This window comes from Panthera uncia (genome assembly GCF_023721935.1).
Source record: "Panthera uncia isolate 11264 chromosome E2 unlocalized genomic scaffold, Puncia_PCG_1.0 HiC_scaffold_19, whole genome shotgun sequence".
Lineage (NCBI taxonomy): Eukaryota > Metazoa > Chordata > Mammalia > Carnivora > Felidae > Panthera > Panthera uncia.
Genome location: NW_026057588.1, coordinates 13,984,072 through 14,000,097, shown reverse-complemented (window position 1 = coordinate 14,000,097; position 16,026 = coordinate 13,984,072). Strand labels below are relative to the sequence as shown.

At 54.4% G+C, this 16,026-nt stretch overlaps 1 protein-coding gene across 3 annotated transcripts; it reads right to left on the bottom strand.

Moving 5' to 3' along the window:
* Positions 1–1,881: 1,881 nt before the first annotated feature.
* Positions 1,882–14,168, bottom strand: HNRNPL (heterogeneous nuclear ribonucleoprotein L). Of its 3 annotated transcripts, none has more exons than XM_049621316.1 (13): positions 13,890–14,168; positions 11,793–11,911; positions 10,931–11,168; positions 10,721–10,806; positions 9,797–9,893; positions 9,641–9,713; positions 6,169–6,240; positions 5,777–6,057; positions 4,585–4,706; positions 4,079–4,280; positions 3,066–3,123; positions 2,868–2,963; positions 1,882–2,292 (listed from the first exon to the last, which is right to left on the bottom strand). In XM_049621316.1, exons 1-13 carry the CDS (start codon positions 14,151–14,153, stop codon positions 2,234–2,236), a joined length of 1,767 nt encoding a protein of 588 aa, XP_049477273.1. In that variant the 5' UTR covers positions 14,154–14,168; the 3' UTR covers positions 1,882–2,233. The 3 variants fall into 3 exon arrangements, with proteins under 3 accessions (XP_049477273.1, XP_049477274.1, XP_049477272.1); XM_049621317.1 differs by lacking the exon at positions 13,890–14,168 and adding an exon at positions 13,182–13,473; XM_049621315.1 differs by having other exon boundaries at positions 5,777–6,240.
* Between the last annotated feature and the right edge of the window lie 1,858 nt (positions 14,169–16,026).

Below are 16,026 nucleotides of genomic sequence, written 5' to 3'. Positions count from 1 at the left end.
TGCTTCAAGTAAACACAAGCTCTGCTTTGAGTGAGCCCTGCTTCTCTTTCTCTTTCTCTGCCCCTCACTCGTGCCCTCTTTCTCTCTCAAAAACAAAACAAAAACTTCACAGTAAATCCCTGGGGCGCCTGGGTGGTTCAAGTCAGTTAAGCATCCAACTTGGAGCCCAACGTGGGGCTTGAATTCACAAACCACGAGATCATGACCTGAGCCGAAGCCAGCTGCTCAACCTACTGAGCCACCCTGGTGCCCCTCAGACTTTGGATCTTGGCACAGGATCCAAGGGATCGAGCCCGATGCTGATAGCATGGAGCCTGCTTGGGATTCTCTCTCCCTCATCCCTTGTCCCTCCCCCCACCCCAGCTCTTGTGGTCTCAAAAGAAACTTAAAAAACAAAATCACAGAAAACTCCAACTGGTTTTTCCTAAAATATTTTTTACTCTGAGAAAGAGAGAGCGCGCGCGTGTGCGCGCACACGTGCCAGGCAGGGGTAAAGAGGAAGAGAGAATCCCAAGCAGGCCTGGTGCTGTCAGGGCAGAGCCCAAAATGGGACTCGATCCCACAAACTGGGAGATCATGACCTGAACTGAAATCGAGAGTTGGACACTTAACCAAATGAACCACCCAAGTGCCCCAGCTAAGACTTTATTATTTTAATGTTTATTCATTTATGAGAGACAGAGAGACAGAATGTGAACGGGGGAGGGACAGAGAGGGAGACGCAGAATCCGAAGCAGCCTCCAGGCTCTAAAAGCTGTCAGCACAGAGCCTGATGCGGGACTCCAACTCATGCACTGCTAGATCATGACCTGAGCTGAAGCCGGACGCTTAACTGACTGAGCCACCCAGGCACCCCGCTAAGATTTTATTTTTAAATAATCTCTACACCAAATGGGGGCCTCAAACTTACAAACCTAAGACTGGGTCACGTGCTCTTCCAAGTGGCCAGCCCACCGCCCGTGGGTTCCTTTTCAAGCGCACGTGCCAGACAAGGCACAATTAACTGTGCTTTTCACTTGTTCTTCTGGGAAGACTTCCCTCCAGCGGGAGTCAAGGTCCTTCAAGTAGGCTCCTCCCACCCTACCGCCTGCCAGGCCCCACCCCCCACCCCCCACACAGGTTCCTCTACAAGGATTGGGAGAGCACCCATCACACTGCAATGCTTACAGGAGCCAAAGATTAGATTTCACCTTCAGAATCAGGTAATTTAGGGCCCGTCCCCAGGAGATACTGCGCAAGGGGTAAAGGAGGAAGCTGTGAGGTATGACACACAACACTGTTCAGCATGGGGCATTTTGTTAAAAGAAACCCTCAGGGTGCCTGGGCAGCTCAGTCCATGAAGAGTCTGACTTGGGCTCAGGTCATGATCTCACGGCTCGGCTCGAGTTGGGAGCCCAGAATTGGGCTCTGTGCTGTTACCAGAGACCGCTTCTGATCCTCTGCCCCATCTCTGCCCCTCCCCAACTCCTGCTCTGAAAATAAACAAAAACCCCCATCCAGATAGAACTTTTAAGGGGAAAAATAAATCACCAAGAATTGTTAAAGGGATTGGGGACACTTTCACCTTCATCTGAGGTCTTAATTTCCAACCTTATAAAAACACGTGGTGACTCGGCAGGATTAAGGCTTGTAGTTTGCTCTCTCAACGTTTTAAATTTCAGCAACATTTACTTTTAAAGTGACTCTCCTAACTAGATTGGGCTGGGCAGCAGGGCCCATTAAGACCACCTCCGGCCCTCCCAGAGTTTCCTCAACAGACCCGCCTCCTCCCAGCAGCCTCCTGGGGCTGTGGGCCTGGACCCCCAAGCTTCTCTCTGGGGCAGCAGAGGACCAGGTGGGAGGGATGCGGACACACCCTCAAATGCCAGTAAGCACGCAGTGTATTTTCCAAACAATTTTATTGAAATGTGCCAAGAGTACACGGGCAGCACAAATGTATGAACAGGAAAAAAAAAAAAAAAAAAAAAAAAAATCACATGTACAATAATTTTTTAAAAAGTGAAGGTTAATCTTGGGAGATATCAGTTCCCCTTCCCCTCCCCCTCCAGACTTCCAGCGTTTCCATTATGGTTAAGCCTACTAACCTAGCATTTAAAAAAAGGAATACAGGAACTTTTGCAAAAAAAAAAAAAAAAAAAAACAACCCAAAAAAACAACAAAAAAACCCAAAACAAACAGCATAAAGGAAAGAGAAATGTTTTCCTGCTCAGATGGGGCTCTTCCTAGGCATCTATTAGGAGGCGTGCTGAGCGGTGGAGAAACACAACTTCAGGGTGTAAGGGTACGGACCATCTGCGAGACAGAAAAAAGAAAGATTCATCTGGGCCCCTCTCCAGAGGCTCTAACCACCCAGCACCCCCTCTTTCTGCCCATCTCTCCATTTCTGCAGACTGACTGCAGGGAATCTACCTGATCACTGCCCAATGTCAGACTTAAACAACAAGCCCAATACTGAAGGCGCTTTCCTCTCTTCCTTCGATTCCATGGAGAATCCTAGTCCCAGCCCCTTAGCGGACTCCTTTTACCTGCTGGCCAGAATAGCCCCTTTCCTGGGTACTGAGCCAGCCTCTGTGACAGGCACTACTGGGTGTTTACTGGCAGCTTCTGACGCACAGAACGCCAGTCCCAAGGGGACAAGTCTGAGTAAGTCTCAGGCTGGCAGAGTGGGTGGCAGCCAACAGCCGGCCTGGTCCTCCCGTGGGGACCATCGGTCTAATCTCCTGGCGACCAGGTCCCCCTGCCCGTGTCACGAATGGTGAAGAGATCTCTGGGGGCCCTACTTTGGTGGCACGAAGGTCGGCTCTGGCCCGAAGCCAGCCTACCATCGGGCCACGAAGGGAACGGCTGCAGGACACACAGATACTCACTTGGGTTTTTCATCTGGTAATGATTCAGGAAGCCCAAAGTCTCCAGGGCGTCGCTCTTGGATTCCCACTCCAGCAGCCCTGAGGAGCTGCGCTCACCTGGACACAATGCAGAGGTTTTAGGCCGACCTGAGCAGGAGGCAGGGGGCCGCCCATGCGCAACCAAGGAGTGGGGAACAAAGGCAAGGGCCGTTTACTCACTTTTGCCTGAGAATACTTTCACAGAAGATGGCCGTTTCACTCCCAGCTCATCGCAGATCTGCAAGAGATAGAAAACACGTTCAGAAACAGGAGTACCGCGTCGCAGGATTCAAGCAGCCCCGGACGGGGAGCACTTACAATTTTCCTGGAGCATTTCTAAGCTTTGATCACACAACATACTCTAAGGTGGCCCATGACCCAAAACGTGTTTATTTTTTTTTTTTATTTAAAAAAATTTTTTTTTCAACGTTTTTTATTTATTTTTGGGACAGAGAGAGACAGAGCATGAACGGGGAGGGGCAAAGAGAGAGGGAGGCACAGAATCGGAAACAGGCTCCAGGCTCCGAGCCATCAGCCCAGAGCCTGACGCGGGGCTCGAACCCACGGACTGCGAGATCGTTACCTGGCTGAAGTCGGACGCTTAACTGACTACGCCACCCAGGCGCCCCCCAAAACGTGTTTAGACACACTCCTCTTACTATGTTTTTATTAAAGTTAACTATCGTCATTATGGTAGTAACTATTACCGTTACGTTGCCAACAACGGAGAACCTGCTTTTTAAAATTCCCGTCTCCAGCCACTTGTGTTGCTGAACTGAACAGCAACGTCTGAGGCCACGACAAGGTCTGAAGTCCATCCGTGCCATTCAGCCCTCCGCCCTCACTGCCCTGGTTTCCTCAAACTAGGCCTTCACAGGCTCCTCCCCTCTGATGTTATCTAGCCCCCGAAGGGCCTGACAACGTGGATGTTTGAGACTGGACTCTGACCACCGCTCTGTAACACCAGGAGAGGAGAAATCCTTTCCAGCAAAGAAGCCGCCCATCCTCGCTTGTGAGAAATGCAAACTAAGTCTGGTGTCAGTCTCAGCCTGTCTATCCTGGTCCCTGCCGCAACCCTGGGACCCAACCCAGGGCCTGGCAGAGAGCAGGGGCTCCACAGAGATTTGCTGGAAGGCTAGAACAAACAGCCTATTCAGATGGCTGTGGTGAAGGACCAACTCCACAGCACCCACCTCGAAGAAGTTCTCCTCGGTCACCTCCAGAGGGGCATTGAAGAAGTGTAGCACGTTGCTCGGGTGCTGGATGCGGTTCTTGGCTGCCTGCTCTGGAGTAGAGAACCGATTGTTCCTGGACTCGCTGAAGTCTTTGTAACTGCAGGACCCGTCTTCCAGCCCGTATGACTGCCCGGGCATGATGGCTGGTTGCTTGGAGACACTGTACCGGAGAAGGGGAGCTCTTTGTCAGACCCCAGGCCCTCCACCGGCGCCTCGTTCCAGTCTGCAGACGCCGTGCGCCCCAGGGGGCATCGCTCCACAGCAGAGGCGAGGCCCACACACTTTTTCCCACTGCTTCAGCTGAACCCTGGGGAGTGTTCCCACCACACCCCACTCCTGCCCGGACAAGCAGCCAGCCTCGCTGTGCTCCTCTGCCAGGCCCTTTCCAGAGCAGCCACATCCCACGTCCCTTCTTTCGCGGTTCCTCGCCGACATTCCCACGCCTGAAGAGACGAAGTACCTACCAGACGTTCAGCTTCTGCCCGAACATGAAGTTGTTATTGAGGTGAGTGATGGCTCGGTCCACAGCATAGCCGTCAGCCATTTCCACCATGGCGGCCCCCGGCTTGCTTTTCATGAATTTCACCTGGAGGACGGCACCCGTGATCAGCGCCATCGCCCGACCTCCAGGGACCCTGCGCCACCCGTTCGGAGCGAGTTCGAAGCAAGAACTCCTGGCTCTGGAGCGAGGCTTCCACCTCCTCACTCGTGAATGATGTTTCAAGAGAACGGAGAAGCGGGTCTGACCCACAGTGAGTGCTCAGCTCAACCGTGTTTCTCTAACCTCAGGCCGTGACCCCGGGAACGTGCACCACTTAACAAGCACAACAAAAGCCAGGGGGCATGGCAAGAAAATAAAGCATCCGGCTCTCTTGGCTCCTGTCCGTCCCCTTCTCTGCCCCTCTCCGTCCCCTGCTCAGGTGTGCGCTTGCTCTCTCAAAAATACATTAAAAACAAAAAAGTCTCTCTGTGGGTGATAGCATTAAAGACAGTAAAAATTGGTAACAGAGGCACTAAAGCCCAGTTCTCTGGCTCGGGAGTCCCGCTCCCACATAAAAGCCTGTGAACCTGGGCAAGTTATCACCCTCCGTGCCTTCATTCCCCTGTTTGTCTAATTAAGGATTCTAGTGCAATGCAAGTTACTACACGCCAAGCACTCTTAATAGTGCCAGACACACAAGGGAACGCTCAACCTGCACTTGGCCGCTAAGGCTAGGCCAGGGGCCGCAGGCTCAGACGCCTCCAGGACTCAGAAGGGTCTGACAGAGAGGAAAGAGGCCACCTGGTCAGAGGTGAACAGCCACCTGTCACACAGGCAAGGCAGGAAGGCCCGGTGTTGCCAGATCATCTTAAGTTTTCTGGAGAAAATCCTCACTCGACGATCTTTAGCCATATGAAGTTTTATAAATCACATCCTTGTAGTATGAAGTATCAGCGCTTTGGTCTTAAAATGTTCTGGTCAACACCCCCAATGAATGAGATAACCACACCCACACGGTGAGGGCCAAACAAAATGCCTGCAGCTGGTCCCCTGCCTAAGTGAGTTCCTTCTCTTTACCAGCTTGCCCCTAGCCAGGCTCCCTCTCCCACGGGAAGAGCATGAGGCTCGGGCCTGCCAGGTCTACGAGGAAAACGACGCACCGCACAGGAGCTCACCTTCTCCACGTTGCCATACAAGCAGAAGACATTGAAGACCCGATCACAGTTCATCTTAGATTGATCCAAGCCATAGACCATGAGCACAGGGCTGTCGGCGTGGGGGCCATACTCGGGTGGTGGGGGAGGGGGTGGGGGGTGCCCATACTGGGGGCCGTAGCGACTTGGGCCCCGGCGGTGACCCCCCACTGGTGGGCCCATCCTTCTCCCTTCGTAGTGAGGTGGGGGGGGCCCGTAGCCCTCATCATGGTAATGGCTGTGGTACCCACCGTGGGGCCCTCCTGGGGGGTGGGAAGGAAAGAGAGGGAGGACGGGTGAGAATTTGCGCGGCGGGCGGCGGGCAGGGGCACATGAGCCACGGGAGTCCACGGAGGGGAACCCCCTGCCCTCACCATATTCTGCGGGGTGATCTCCCAGGAGAGGGGGCTGTCTCTGGCGTTTGTTAGGGTTGCTGCCAGGGTCACCTGTGGACAGAGAAGAGAGTCAGAGCCTAACTTGGAAAAAAGGGGTCTTCCCTCCTGACTAGGGGCTAACCTCAAAGTCCTTTGGTTCCTGCAAGCCTTAGGCAAACCCTCCCTTCCTCACCCGAGCTGCTGGGGCCTCCTTCCTGTGGCCTGACCCCGGGTGGGCATGAAGCCCGAGCCTCAAGGCTGGAGCCCAGACTTCCCTTCCTCGGCCCATACGGAGCAGCTGGTTTCCTTTCTCTGAGAAGGATGAGGCCTGCCTGTGGGCTCTCTCCCCTGCCCGGGCCCAAATGGGAGGCCCAGCTCTGGGGCCCTCTGGGAAGCCTGCGGATGCTACGGAAGCTGTCAGGTCACGGAGGCCGACAACAGATTTCTAAAGTAACTCCCAGTGAAGGGAGAGGAGCGAAGAGCAGGCGGACAACCAAGGGAGGGCAGGACGGACAGAAGATCAAATCTGGCCCCGGAAGTCCCAAGGTTCTAGGGGCTCTCGGCCCACCCAGCTCTCTGGGCCCCTTCTTCCTCAACTCTGGTCCTCCCCCCACCCGAATCCCTCCCCGTCACATCAGACCCAAGGAGAGGGACCGTAGGAAAGGACGAGCAGGGCAACATCAGAACCAGTTCAGTTGAGCAGTCGCATACAAGGCATCGACATTCTCAGACCCGGACGATGGCGCAGATCCACCCCAGACCCCAGGTGCGACTCATAGTCGCTACATGAATTTAACGCTTCAGCGCCAGACACTGTGCTAAGTGCTTTACAGACATCACCGCTTCTGAAATTCCTCACAACAACCCTATGAGGTAGGTACTATTTCAGCCCCGTTTTACAGATAAGGAACCTGAGCGCTTAACTTTCAACTGAGCAGTTAAGACACGTGTTGGCCCAAGGTCACAAAGCAAGTTAGCGGCTGAGCCGGGATTTGAACCCAGGTCTGGCAGACTCCAAACCCCACGGCTCGAGACCAACTGCCCTTTCCTGCCACCCAGCCTGGGTTTTTGTTTTCAACAATCAGTCATTACAAAGATGGAAAAGGGCTACTTACAGCAGAAGTACAGAGTACAATGTCCATTTGTCACAAAAAACAAATCTGTATTTTCTCTTACCATTGGACGCTTCAACAGTGAGTTAGCACAGTTCTGAAAGATGGCGTCCCATCAAACATACACTGCGACCCTGCATCACATGGTTTTACAGTCATAAATACAAGTTACGGTACACATCCGCTACAATTTTTTTTTTAAGAATTGTTTTTTAAAAGTCAATGCTTTGATTAAATCAAAAATGGCTCACAGATGTTCTGTCCTCAGAAGATACCAGAAAAGTGGAAAATAAAGGTGTATGAAGTGGGTAGTGTCCCTCCGTGTTGTCACCTCCTCACATTGTGTGCTGCAGTGCGGTGGTGCGGTGCTTCTGGCTGTGTAGCGCTCCGTGTGCGTGTCTCCTGGTTGTGAAGTGTGCCAGTGGCCCCACTATGCCCGCGCTTTTGGCCTTGGGAGCGCGCCCGGTTACCCGCCAGCAGGTAACTGTGTACCTCTGAGCTGTTTGGCTGTCTGGTTTTAGATCTGGTTTTTTTTTTTTTTTTTTTTTTTTTTTTTTTTTTTTTTTTTTTTTTGGTTTTTGTTTTTTTTTTTTTTTTGGTTTCTGATCTCCGGTTGGTGCAGATTATGTTGGCAGCCGATGACTGCGGAAAAAATAAAAATATCAAAACAGAAAAGAAAAAAAAAAAGGCCCTCCCCAAACCAAAGGACTTAAAAACAAAAACAAAAACCAAAAACCAACCCATATGGCGAGGAATGGAGAGAGGATCCTATTGTCTTGGAGGCCCATGGAATCTACTTCAGTCTATGAAACGTTCTCCGAAAAGAGCGCCGCTGGCTGGCTGGGAGAGCTCTGTTCTCTGTGTTTCCTACTTCTGTGTACATTCTCGGGTTCAAGTTTGCTTGGATTTTGGCTTTTTAATGTTTAATAAAAAAGCAGTGTCTGCTGCCATGTTGCGTCTCTTTCTCTCTTTGTCTCTGTCTGCCTCTGTCTCTGTGCTTGTAGCTGTTCCTTGGAGCACGGTGTGGTGTTCTTGATGTAGTGAGCTCAAGTCTGCGGCTGTTTCTGGGGACGTGGTGGAGGCTGCATGTTCTGTTCTCTCCAGGAAGAGCTAGTGGTTTCTACCCTGTGTGTTGGTGAGCAATGTGCAGAGGCAGAGCCGCTGAAGTACGGTCCCCGAGGGGTGGCGAAGCACCGCCTCACTCCAGGTCACCTCATCAGCTCTTGTGTTTGACCCCCAGCCTCGGGGCGGCCAAAGCTGAGAGGCATCGAAACCAATGCACAGCCGGCCCCTGCCACTAGCCCCTGCCGGTCTGCACATCTTCTATTTGTGTTCCTTGGAGAAGAAATGGTTGGTTGCCATGTTTCTGTTAGCGGTCATGTAATGCCATTGCCCGCTCTGGTACATTCACTCGGTCACCAATTTGCCTCTGATCTCTGGAGGGGCGGCCATGCCCACAGCGCCCATTGTGAGGGTCCTGGGGAAGAGTCTAGCCCACCCTGCCCACTGCTTCCCAGCTGCAAGGGCGAGCAAGACGGGCCTGCCTGGGAACGGGGGCCTCTGGCCTCCCCAGAGCCTGTGAGAGGTCAGCGACCAGCCTCCTCCCTCAGCCCGCGGCCTAGTCCGACGTAGCAGACCAAGACAGAGATGGACGGTCCTGCTGAGGGGGTGCGGCTGGTGTTCAAAGGCAATCCTCCACCTCTCCCTCCTATCCAAGGCAGACCATTCTTGACAGATTCTAGGAAGGGGGTTGTCCATTTGGGCCCCCCGCAGAGATGCTGAGTCCCCTCTACAAGTGAGGTGAGGCGTGTCCGCCCTGCTCCAATCCGGGGTGTCTCACCTCCGCAAGGTCAACTTGCTCAAAGGCTCTGCTCCGAGGGCCCAGGAGCCCTCACCGCCTCCCCCGGCTGCTCCCCGCCCCTCCCCCCACCAGCAGACCCTCTCGGTAGTGGAGAGCAAGAGCACCATTCCTGGCCCGGTGAGAATGGAGTCAGTGACCCTAAGCAGGGTCCCAGAAGGGAAGCAGCAGAATCCACCTGGGAGCCGCTATGGTTTATAAGCCATCGCCATGCCCTGTGCTCAGTGAGGGCCTGCTCCCCACCCCGTCCGAGCCTCTGCCTTGGCTCTACACCCTCCGCCACATCAAAGGGCCCCCAGCAGCAACTAGAACCTACAGAGGCCCCTTCATTCACCATCTCCCATTGGGGTGTCTTTTCCAAGAACTGACCGCCCCCCCAGGCCCTCCCATGTCCACAGGGAGCCCAATGGCATTACATAACCCTGAGCCCGGGTCTATGAGGTGCGCTAGTCAAGTGAAGGCAAGGCGGGTGTGTTTAGAACAAAGTGGCCGTCAGGATTACCTTGTCCACTGAGATTGGGGTTTGTGTAGTCCCAAGTATCCTGATCGTTCTTGAACACATTCAAGCGTGTAGGCTGCAGAACGAGACACAGCTTGAAATTAGCCAGGCCCCAGCTCCTCTGGAAGTTGACTAGGGGCAGTCATTTCCCAGACCTACCTTTGCATATTCGATCTTCAGAGTGCAACAGCCCGAATAAATGTCAGCCCCGTTGAGTGAGGCTTTGGCCCGCTGGGCACTCTGCACAGAATCAAATGTGACTACAGTTAAGGAAAACCGCGGGATGGGTGCTCTCTGGGAAGGGCTTTAAGTCGTCCCAGAAAGGGAGGACGAGGGAGCACCCGAAGGCCATACTGCAGACGCGCTCTGGGATCATCAGTTCACTGCCCAGTCACCAGCCGCCTGCATGGAGGTGAGCTGGAGGGCTGCGTGGGTGGGCCGCCACTGCCCAGAGTTCCTGTCATCTGCACTCCCGGCCCAGAGTGGCAGCCAGCCCCCTCTGCCACCACCCCAGGCTTAGCCACTTTCTTCTTTAGCCCAGTCCTCTCCTACTCGTGCCATGTGCTTTGACCAAAGCTGGACAACCTCTGAAACATCAACCAGAGGATGCTCCTGCCTCGGAGCTCTGTCAGCGGCTTCCCACTGCACCCTGACCCATGCTTTAGAGCACTACGCAGGACGCCCTACTGACTTCTTTCAGCACCTGCAGTGAACCCTCACCCCGTCAGGCGGCAGGCCTTTTGCTTCCTCCTAAGGCTAAGCTCCCGCCCACCTGAGGACCTTGGCAGAAACCAGTTCCTGTCTTGAACACCAGCTCCTACCTCCTCACAGAAATAGATCCACCCTGTCAGGTCTCCTGGTCATTGCCAGCCCCCCATTTCTACCCCTACCGCACTTCTGACCCTGAGCTTTCCACACTACATTGCAGACTGTTTATTAACGACCCCTCCCATCAGACTGGGGACTCCATGAAGGCATCTGGCAAGCACTCAGAAGTTCCACACTGGTTCAAAGGACAGAACGCTGCAGAGCCTTGTAAGAGCCCCCCACCTCAAAGAACACCCCTCCCCCAACAAAGGATATTCCACCATGGCCTGGACGCCATTCTTCCGGAAAATAACAATTCTCTGGACGGGGCCACAAGGATTGCAGATAGTGTAAAGAACATCCTGTAAAAAGCACACGGGCAAGATGAAAGGGCACTGGCAGGTCAATCTGGCTCAGATGAGGGGACAGGAAGGGAAGAAGGAAGATCTCACAGAAGCATCTAAAACGAGGCTCGCTGGCACGCACCGTGGTAATTGAATAGATTGGGTTCAGGATGGTAAAGAGAAGCACGCTGTTGACGCTCCGGGAGTCGTCCGAGTCCCCGGGGCGGGAGATCTTCTGGCTGGTAGAGTAATTGACGAAAGCTGGGTGGCCAGCAATGTAGATTTGGTTGTCGGCTGCGTAGTTCACAGCGTTGCAGGCCCCCAGCACATCTTCAAACTCCACCAACGCTTGTCTCTTTTTAGGCATTACTACCACATAGCTGGCAGAGAGAACACAGGTTTCAGTCCTCCCAGAACACAGGCAAGAGGAAGACGTTCCACTTTCCGTGAACTGACTCCTGTCTCTTGACCCCTCTACACCTTCATCATGGTTTCCTGACCTCAACACCCTGCGCCTAAGTGGCACAACAGACAAAAGAGATGGTACCACCTCCTCTGAGAAGCCTTCCTTCCTGAACCCTCCTCCCTTGACTGAGTCACATGCCTTCTATGGGCTCCTGGACTTTCCTATCACAGTGCTGACCACTCTGCGTAGGCAGCTATCTGGGAGGGGCCCAAGACATCTCATTTGCTACTCTATTTCCAGCACCTACAGTGTGACAAATACACTTAGTAACTACTTAGTAACTACTCACTGAAGGGGAGACTGCTGCCTAGAAACTACAGGCAGGAGGAGAAAAAAAAAGACAACAACAAAGACATGGAACTTACTAAAACCTGATCCCAAGTATGACAGCCAAAACCAAGAGTGGAGGAGTCCCAGGACACAGCCAAAGGACCCTGGGCCACACCGGCCACCTCACTTCCAACCAGAAATTAAGAATGCATAGGACACTAAGGAGGTGACTTCTTTATGTCCAACCCCGGGGCTCTGATAGGAGTACCTGATGGGTCCAAATTCCTGCAAGGCCTCCACAAGGTCAGCTTCCACCACTCCGTCGATCAGGCCCCTGATGTGGACAACTGGGGAGGCAGGGGTTTTGTGTGGGTCATCGTAGTTCTCCTGAGAAAGGAAAACAACATCACTTCATTTCCTGCTGTACAAGATGGTGGCCCACTGCCCTCTGTGCTGTTGGGGACCTCATCCGATGAGACACTTAAGTGTCACACAGGGCAGACAACAAAGAATGGCCATACAAACCAATCAGCCTAAAAGGGTTTGGGGCCAGCTAAGCACAGGCCCTGAGTGGGTGGCTACTATCCCTATGGTTCCTGCTGCAGCTTCTGAGGAAGGCAGAATGGAGAACAAAGCATGTCCCACACCTTACATTCCTCCTAGAACTTTTCTCTTTCCACCCATCAAGGAAACCCTGGGAAAGGCTGGGATGGAGAGGGGACAGCAGTTTGCAAGAAGGGCTCAAACGCTACCCTGCTGCAATCTGAATCAGAACACTCCCGCTGCATCCAACCGTCTCTTTGCCCTTTCCCGCCCAGTGAAACAAGTTGCCAACATCAGTCAGCCAAGTATTACTGTTCCCCACACTCATCCCCACGTCCAGTCATGGTAAAACAGCCCGTGACCCAGAAGCTGTGAAAGCCAGGGCAGTCTTGACTGCTTCTAGTCTTTAATAACCCACCAAAATTTGTGTTGGAAAATACTGCCTAGGCCAGCCTGAAGAAAAAGACAAAAAAGGTCCTTCAGAAAGAAAAGAAACTCCAACCCACAGCAGCTAAAAACCAAGATCATTCCCTTGCAAGAAGCATCTTTCCACACACGCACACCACACACACACAGAGCAGTCTTCCGAAATCAGGAGAAAAGTAACTTTCTAGTGTCTGCTGGGCTCTGGGCCCAACCTCCTGTCTGAGAGCCACCAAGCAGAAGCCCGTGGAACAGGGGCAGAATTGGATCCTATTTCAGGAATGAACCACACAAACCACAAGAGGCACACCCGCCTGATGATGGTTACCAGCTCAGCGGTTTGCAGTTCCATTGCCCATAAATTCTAATCCTGTCCCCTCCCCCCCCACTAGCTACAAGATCTAAACAAGTTTACTTCATCTTTACAAGTCCAGAATTGTTAATACCGCCCTGTAGCTCACACAGAAAGAACTCTTAAAGATCTGGTTAGGGTATTTTTTTAATAGTGTGCAACAGGGCCTGGCACAGATTAAACCACTAGTAAATCACAGCTACCGATCACCACGAAACCCTGGAAAACCCTGCAAATGGCTGAACGGGAGAGGACTTCATGAGGAGGAAATGGGCTCCGAGCCAGGAGGAACAAATGGTGGTCCTTTCCGACTAGGAGACCAAAAACGTTCACTCTCACCCTCAGGGAACATTTTGGTTCAGCAAACCAACTGCATGCATCCAGTTAACTCCCGGAAATTGTAAGCAAACTTGTGGCCGTTCCAAAGTTAGTTCAATTCCCAAACGGCTAAAAAAGACCTTCCACAAGCCTTCCTTCCGGTGTTCACTGCCCACAAAAATGGGGACACATTCCGTTCTGGGGGAACAGCCTCAAATAAGATCAACTTCTCTATTGAGACAAACTATGACACTACATGGATTAAACAGAGATCGGGCAGAATTCCCCACCCAAGCGCGGAAAAGGCCACCGCCCACCCATTCCCCGCTCACGCGGTGCCACCCCCGCCCCCACAACCGCCCACGAGGCCCGAGGAGAAGAAGTGCGCTTGCGCATGAGGGCCGTGAATTAAACGATAAAGGAAAAAAAACGGCCCGGCCGCGTGCCTGGCCCCCACACCCCAGCCCGCGGCGCCTGCGCACTGCGCCGCCCGCAGCGCGAGCTACTTCCTCCGCCTCCCACACCCCCGCTCAGAGTAGCGCGCACGCGCAAGCGCCTGTCCTCGCGCAAACCCCGCCGTTTGCCCAACGCCTGCCCCTCCCCCACCCCGTCACAGCGCGAGGGCCTGGGCGCGTGCGCAGAGGCCCCCCCCACCAAATGAATACCCTCAAGGTGGAAATTTTTCCCTCCCTTCTCGGCCGTCCCCGGCGCCTAAGACCCTGGCCTCACCCCGCCGCCGCCGCCCGCCGCCCCGGCTCCTCCACCGCCGCCGCCACCGCCTCCGTGCTGGTCGCCAGCGTTGTCCGTCTTGAGCCGCTTAGGGGCTCGGCCTCCCTCACTGCCGCCGCCGTAGTAGCGGCCACCGCCGCCTCCGCCGCCCGCCGCCGCCATCTTCACCATCGCTCCCGACCGCCTCCGCTGCTCGTCCGGCTGCTGCCTCTGCTCCAACCGCCGACGCCGCTTCTCCGCCCGGGGCAGCAGCCTCCGCGACATGGCGGCGCAGAACCCGCCTCCCCCCGCCTCTCATTGGGGGAGGGACACGCCTGTCACCCGCCGCCCCCACCCGATAGGGGGAGCCACTGGTCCCGCCAAGGGGGGAGGGGAAGCCTCCGCACGCCTTGCGCACCTATTGGATACAGCCCACGCCGTTCTGCAGGACGGCCCGCCCTCGTTTGTCTGGAACACTCCTTATAGGCGAGTGCTTTCTGCCAGTCATTTCGCCAATCCCACCGCCTTAAAATAAACTCCAATCTGATAGGTCGGGTTTCTGGCACAGCCTGGCCTCCTTTGGAGCACCTGATAGGAACGGCGCTCCCCACTCGCCTGAACAGCGCCGCCTTCTTTCCACTTTCATTGGCTTCCTCACTAATCCCTCAAGCCGAAACTTCTTAGTCTTCCAGTCACAGCGACTACCTTCCCGCGCCACTCGGAGAGGAGAAAAGGAAACCCCTCCCTTTTGCCACTCTCTAGTGGCCACTGCAGATGCCCGTCTTGTTCGTCTCTACTCGATTAGTCAATGAAGAGTGGAAAGGGTCCCCTCACTAGACAGTAGGACCACCGGTGGGTTTTGATTGGGTGAAAAGGCGAAGCCCTCCCCAGGCCGGGAGGCGCTCTTTGGCGCAGTCAAGGAAAGGATCGGAAGCGAGAGCGCAGGCGCGAACAGGCTTTCAGGCGTCTCTGTAGGCGGGGCGACCCTCTAAACGGGCGAAGGCCTGCAGTACCCCAAGTATTTATTAACATGCTGTGAGTTGCGCCCGAAGGCTAGACCTAGACAGAGGGGCAGCTGCCAGTGCAGCTCTGTCCCCACCACTATACCTTATTCCTCTCCACCTCGGGCCTTTACGATGCCGGAGGAATTTCAATAACCCAAACTTAACCCTTTCGGTATAAAACCATTTGCTAGTGCTGATTGTCTTAGGACCCTGTCACGTTCCTGGGGGTCATTTCACTGCTCCACCTCTAAATTCAGCCACAATAGTGCCTTTCAGTTTGCACACAGGGAAGGACCTTCCACGCACCATTTGACCTTTGCCCGTGCAGGTTCTTCCATCTGGAACACTTTGCCCACTGCCCCTCCTGCCGGAGGAGTAGTCCGTGCAGCAGTCTCCGCTCTGAAAAGCGTTCCTAGTCCATACCAGTCCTGACTCCAGGCCTGCCCTGTGATAACTCCTGACCACTCCGGCCAGTGGTTTCCACCCGACAGCCCTGACCTCTCTGGCTTGCCACAGTCTGGGGACTCTACTGCGTGGAAGTCCCGCGTGGGTAAGGGAGAGACAAGTCCCGCACGCGGCACAGCGCTTTCGCGCTCTGCAAAGGGGAGTCCTGGTGTTCTACTCGTCCGGCGGGGGCGGGACTTCCTTCCGTGGAGACGGGGTAGGGACACCACGAAGATAATGCCCTTTCTCAGAGTCTCTAGGGTCCAACGACGCCCAACAGCCAGAACTTAGGGGCAGGGCCGGAGGCTGAGCCAGGATCCCGCCTAAGGGCTCTAATGTTATGGGGCTGACTGCTGGAGGTGGGAGACGCTGCGCTTGCAGAGGATCGAGTCGTGGGAAGTACGGGCGACCGCCCCAAAGATGCTTCGGAACATTCCCAGTGGGTGAAAGAGGGTTCCCGAAACAGGAGTCCTCATGGAAACTAAGTTCGAAATGGGGTCAGTGGCACTAAGCGAGTGAGACAGGACTGGTGGGTCTGCGGGTTTGGGAAGATAAGAAAGTTGCGAGCGGGCCGATGAGGATCTAAATCAGTTCCCAGTCACACTGGGAAGACCCGAAAAGGCAAACCGAACGCACCGAGGGGCGGCGCAGCTCCTTCAACACGTGATCCGCGCGAGGGAAGCGAGGCGGGGCGGGTCCCACTGAAGGGC